This window comes from Alligator sinensis, unplaced genomic scaffold, assembly GCF_000455745.1.
Source record: "Alligator sinensis unplaced genomic scaffold, ASM45574v1 scaffold866_2, whole genome shotgun sequence".
NCBI classification, from domain to species: Eukaryota; Metazoa; Chordata; order Crocodylia; family Alligatoridae; genus Alligator; species Alligator sinensis.
This window is the reverse complement of record NW_005841900.1, coordinates 510,008-514,207: the sequence shown is the minus strand read 5'-3', so window position 1 is coordinate 514,207 and position 4,200 is coordinate 510,008. Positions and strand designations below refer to the sequence as shown.

Genomic DNA, 4,200 nt, shown 5'->3' with positions numbered 1-4,200 from the left:
ACCACCACCTGCCCCAAGCACAGCCCCAACCCAGCCCCCTGCCAGAAAGAGGCCAGCACAGCCCCCAGCCTACAACAGGCACGCCCTCACCCCACACACAAATCCAGGGGGCACATGCCCCCCACACATCCCCCAGGGATGGGTACAGCAGCAGGAGCTGCCCACCCTCCCCACTGGCTCCCAAACAAGCCGCCTGAGGCTCTATCCCGTAGAAGCCCTCCCTCCCCGAGGGGGCCTCAATCTGCACCCCCCCCATACACCTTCTCCCCGACAGACTTACTGGCTGGACACTGCTCTCCAAGGTGCCAGGCTCCATCCCTGGCCATGTGCATGCTGCGGCTACGCACGTGCACACAACACTTATCAGGGACGTTATCGGCCACGTTGGCCAAAAAAGCTGGTTGCTGGTAATGTCAAATTTCCTTTCACCTGTGCCAACAGGATATTGATTGATATAGTGGTGCACCTCTAATTAAAAACATGGTGCCATATGCCAGCATAAAATTGTCCAGTATGGAACCAAGGCACTATAAACAAACACATACTCAGTTACACTGGATGAGCTGTTACTTTGTTTTCGTCTGAATACCCTTTTTGTCTCTGCTTTGGTTCCTGGAGAAAAGTCAGTCATAAGATTCACCATAATAAAATGCAGGTATTACTACACCTCAAAAATTAAAATCCACATATAATTGAAAAGTAAAAAGAAACACTACTTACCATCCAAAACAAAAAAATGCAAGATAAAGGCCCAAAAGAGTGACAACAACATGTCTTATAAATGAGCTAGTTTTGCTTGAATGAAGGTATGTTCGAAACCAAATAGCTGCAAGCAAGGCAAACAGTTGGCACACTACGAAGTTGACCTGCACAGAAAGAAAAGAAAGTTACCCACATCATCATCATCTTCCAAGACTGCCATAGGCTTTCAAGTCAAAAAACTCCAACACCAGCAATAACTATCCTCTAATAGAAGTCTACGGAATTTGTGATTTCTCACTTAACATAAGCATTTCAATTTTAAGGAATTAAGCCTCATATCACCAATGAGGCAAGAAACCTGACTTCCATTTTCCAGGTAGTAAAGTTAAGGGCAGAGAAACCCTGATTTCACCAAGATCACACACGTTTGTCAAGTCAAAAAAAATAACTCAAATCTCTCAAGTCCTAAATTAGTGCCTTGACCACCAAGCTTTACTTATTCTTCTCCATTATGTTTTTTAATTAGGAATAACAATAAACGTGAGAGATACACAAATCACTGTTGTAGAAGCCACCTTTGCTCCTGACAGGGCAGAAAACCTACTTTGATGGTTCATGCTCAGGTCTAAAAAGAAATCAATTAAATTTCAGAGTTCAGCGAATATACTTCCAAGTCAGAACACATCAATATCATGGCTAGGCATTGAGAGTTTCTAACCTTCCTTGACCTCAACTACGGTGGATTTCAAAATCTCTCTTATCAATACATCCTTATCAATAGGAACGGATCCTCAACACGTTAACAGAAGCATATGGAAGAGGGCTTTCAGGCTTTAATATTATTTCTTCTACATTTGGGGATTTTATGTACCACCTCATTATTTAGTTCTCTTTCATTAAGAGTTTGGACACAATATTCTTTTGGTATCAGCAGACTACAAGCAACCCAAGATTGATGGCAACTCCTATATCCCATTGTTTAACTGTGAAAAATTCATCAATATGAGGTGCACCGATACATCAATCCAGTATCGGATCAGCTCCGATAGAAAAAAAATTGATCGTATCAAAAAATCGGCCTGATGTGGCTGATAATTTGGCTTGAGCATGCACACAGCCGCAATGCAGCACATAGGCAGCGAGAAGCCCAGCTCTCCATGCAGCTGGTAAGTCTGGTGTGGTGGAAAGGGAGGGGAGGGGAGGGGTGTGAGAGACAGGCTGGGGGGGGGGGGAGGGGAGGGGTGTAGCAGGGACAGAGGAAGGCCCCCACAGGGAGGGAGAAGTGGGGCAGGGGCTGGGGTAAGCACTGATCAGCCGGGGTGGGGCACACATGGGATGGATCCAGAGCTCATCCAGGGGGCACAGGGACAGCTTGCACCACTTTGCTAGACCAGTGGCCCCCAGATCTTGCCTGCTCATCTGGTGGCTCCCACCTCTCATCGGGGCAGCGGCGTGTGCCCCCGGATCTGCGTGGGTCAGAGCGGGTTGGGGCCTGGGCTGCACAGGGCTCTTCCTGGCCTGCCCCACCCTGTGCAGATCCAGGGGAGCATGCTGCCCTGCACCCCCCCCCGCCACGCCCTCCTGGATGAGTGGTGGAAGCAGCAGCAGGACCCGCTGGGCCAGCAGCTTTCAGACGAACAGTACAAAGCGGCGGAAAACACCCCCTTCTCCCACGGCACCCAGACGAGCCGTGGCTTCATCCTGTGCCCGCCCCACCCTGGGTGAGCCACACTTATCCCAGCCCCTGCCCCAGCCTACTCCTCCCTCACTGCAGGGACCTCGATATGCTTCCCCCCCACCACCACCACGCCCCTTCCACCACACCAGACTTAGCAGCTACATGCTGCTCTCCAAGCTGCTGGGTTGGTATCGGAAAGCAGATTGTATTGGCCAATGTGCCTCCTTAAATATTGGCTATTGGTATCGACCCCAAAAATCTCTATCAGTGCGCTGCTAGTCATCAAGGTATCTATCCCACTCAGAAAAAACGGGGGCAGGAAGAAGGGCAGAGGAAGATTTACTGGCACTTCTAACCATGACACTGAATTAGATAGTATAAGGCCAAGCCCTATGAGGACAGACTGGGGCACCTGGACCTCTTCAGCCTCCGCAAGAGAAGGTTGAGAGGCGACCTTGTGGCTGCCTATAAGTTCATCACGGGGGCACAGAAGGGAATTGGTGAGGTTTTATTCACCAAGGCGCCCCCGGGGGTTACAAGAAATAATGGCCACAAGCTAGCAGAGAGCAGATTTTTGTGGATTCTGCAAAATCCAGGCAATGCCTATAAGAAGGAAGAGGGGGGAGGGCGGAGTGGAGGAGCTGCCTACTAGAAGGTTACTGGTAAGATGGCTGATGCCCCCCTGACTCCTCACCACTGACTGGCTGCAAGGGCTGCCTGTCACATGGCCCTGCCCCTCCAATCAGCAGCAAGGGGCAGGGCTGCATGATGGACAACCCTTGCACCCAATCAGTGGCAAGGGGCAGGGCCACATGACAGGCAGCTCCTGCAGCCAATCAGCAGTGACGGGTGGTGCCATCGGAGCCTCTTGGTCAAAGGCATGGGAGAGCCTGCCGCACTGCCCACAAAATGGCTTCCTGGGCATGCACTTTGCTTGCGAAATTAGGGGGCAGCCCCCACGAATTAGATAGGTCTCTATGAAACATACCTGGCAAAACCTGCCAAGCCCTATTGTAATTAGGAAGATGCTGGTTGTGGCTTGTTTCCCAAAATGTCAGTCTTAGGTTGCTGCTGCTAATTAAGTGAAGGCAATTTCCCTCTCCAACAAAGCAGTCACTTGATGCAGATGCATGACATGGCTGCAGATGGTCAGAAACAGCTGTTTATAACTCAGGAGAACCAACATCAACTGGATGAAGCTACAGACATATTAACCAACCAATGGGCAGACCTAGGATTTTGAGAAGGGGAATGAAGAAGATATGGCCCATCATCCTGTACAACACAACACATTTTTTCTCCAGCGAAAAGAGAAGCTGGAAGCTTTGCTAATATGCTAGGGGGGCTAGGAATATTATTAATCTTAAGATCAAAGGAAAAACAAATATAACTATTGGAATGTGCACTAATTGCCCGATAGTATATTAAGCTTTAAAAACAACAATAAAACTAGGCAAAAATAAGCACAAATATAGTGATAAAAACAAAGATATAGTGTTATTAGTCCTGTGGTTATTATAGTTAAAGATACACCTTTCATTCAGATTCACAAAACAAAACCTAACCTGCTTGAGTATCTTGACAGTACCTTCAATAGTTCACTGTCAGTCATTTCTATGCCCGAGTTAATTTTACCACACCCAAGTTAAGGTTTTAGCTAGAGCTAAAAACCAGTCTGTAAGGGTATGAAATAGAAGTCAGACATGACCAGGAAGGGCTGACAGCGAAATTGCAGAAGAAAGGATAGTTTAAACAGTGAAACATCAAGATAATTAAAAAGGATAGGAGGTCATTAGTCCCTGTGGAGCAGATGGAGTTTA

The 4,200-nt window shown here is 48.0% G+C and overlaps 1 protein-coding gene across 1 annotated transcript in view; it reads right to left on the bottom strand.

The window, feature by feature from the left end:
- Positions 1-3,992, bottom strand: part of MBOAT2 (membrane bound O-acyltransferase domain containing 2) — a 191,774-nt gene extending 187,782 nt beyond the window's left edge. The window contains exons 1-2 of the mRNA XM_025197590.1: positions 3,969-3,992; positions 721-866 (exon numbers count right to left, since the gene is read on the bottom strand). Of these exons, the coding sequence (XP_025053375.1) occupies positions 721-866; positions 3,969-3,992 (170 nt within the window). The remainder of the gene's footprint in view (positions 1-720; positions 867-3,968) is intronic.
- Between the last annotated feature and the right edge of the window lie 208 nt (positions 3,993-4,200).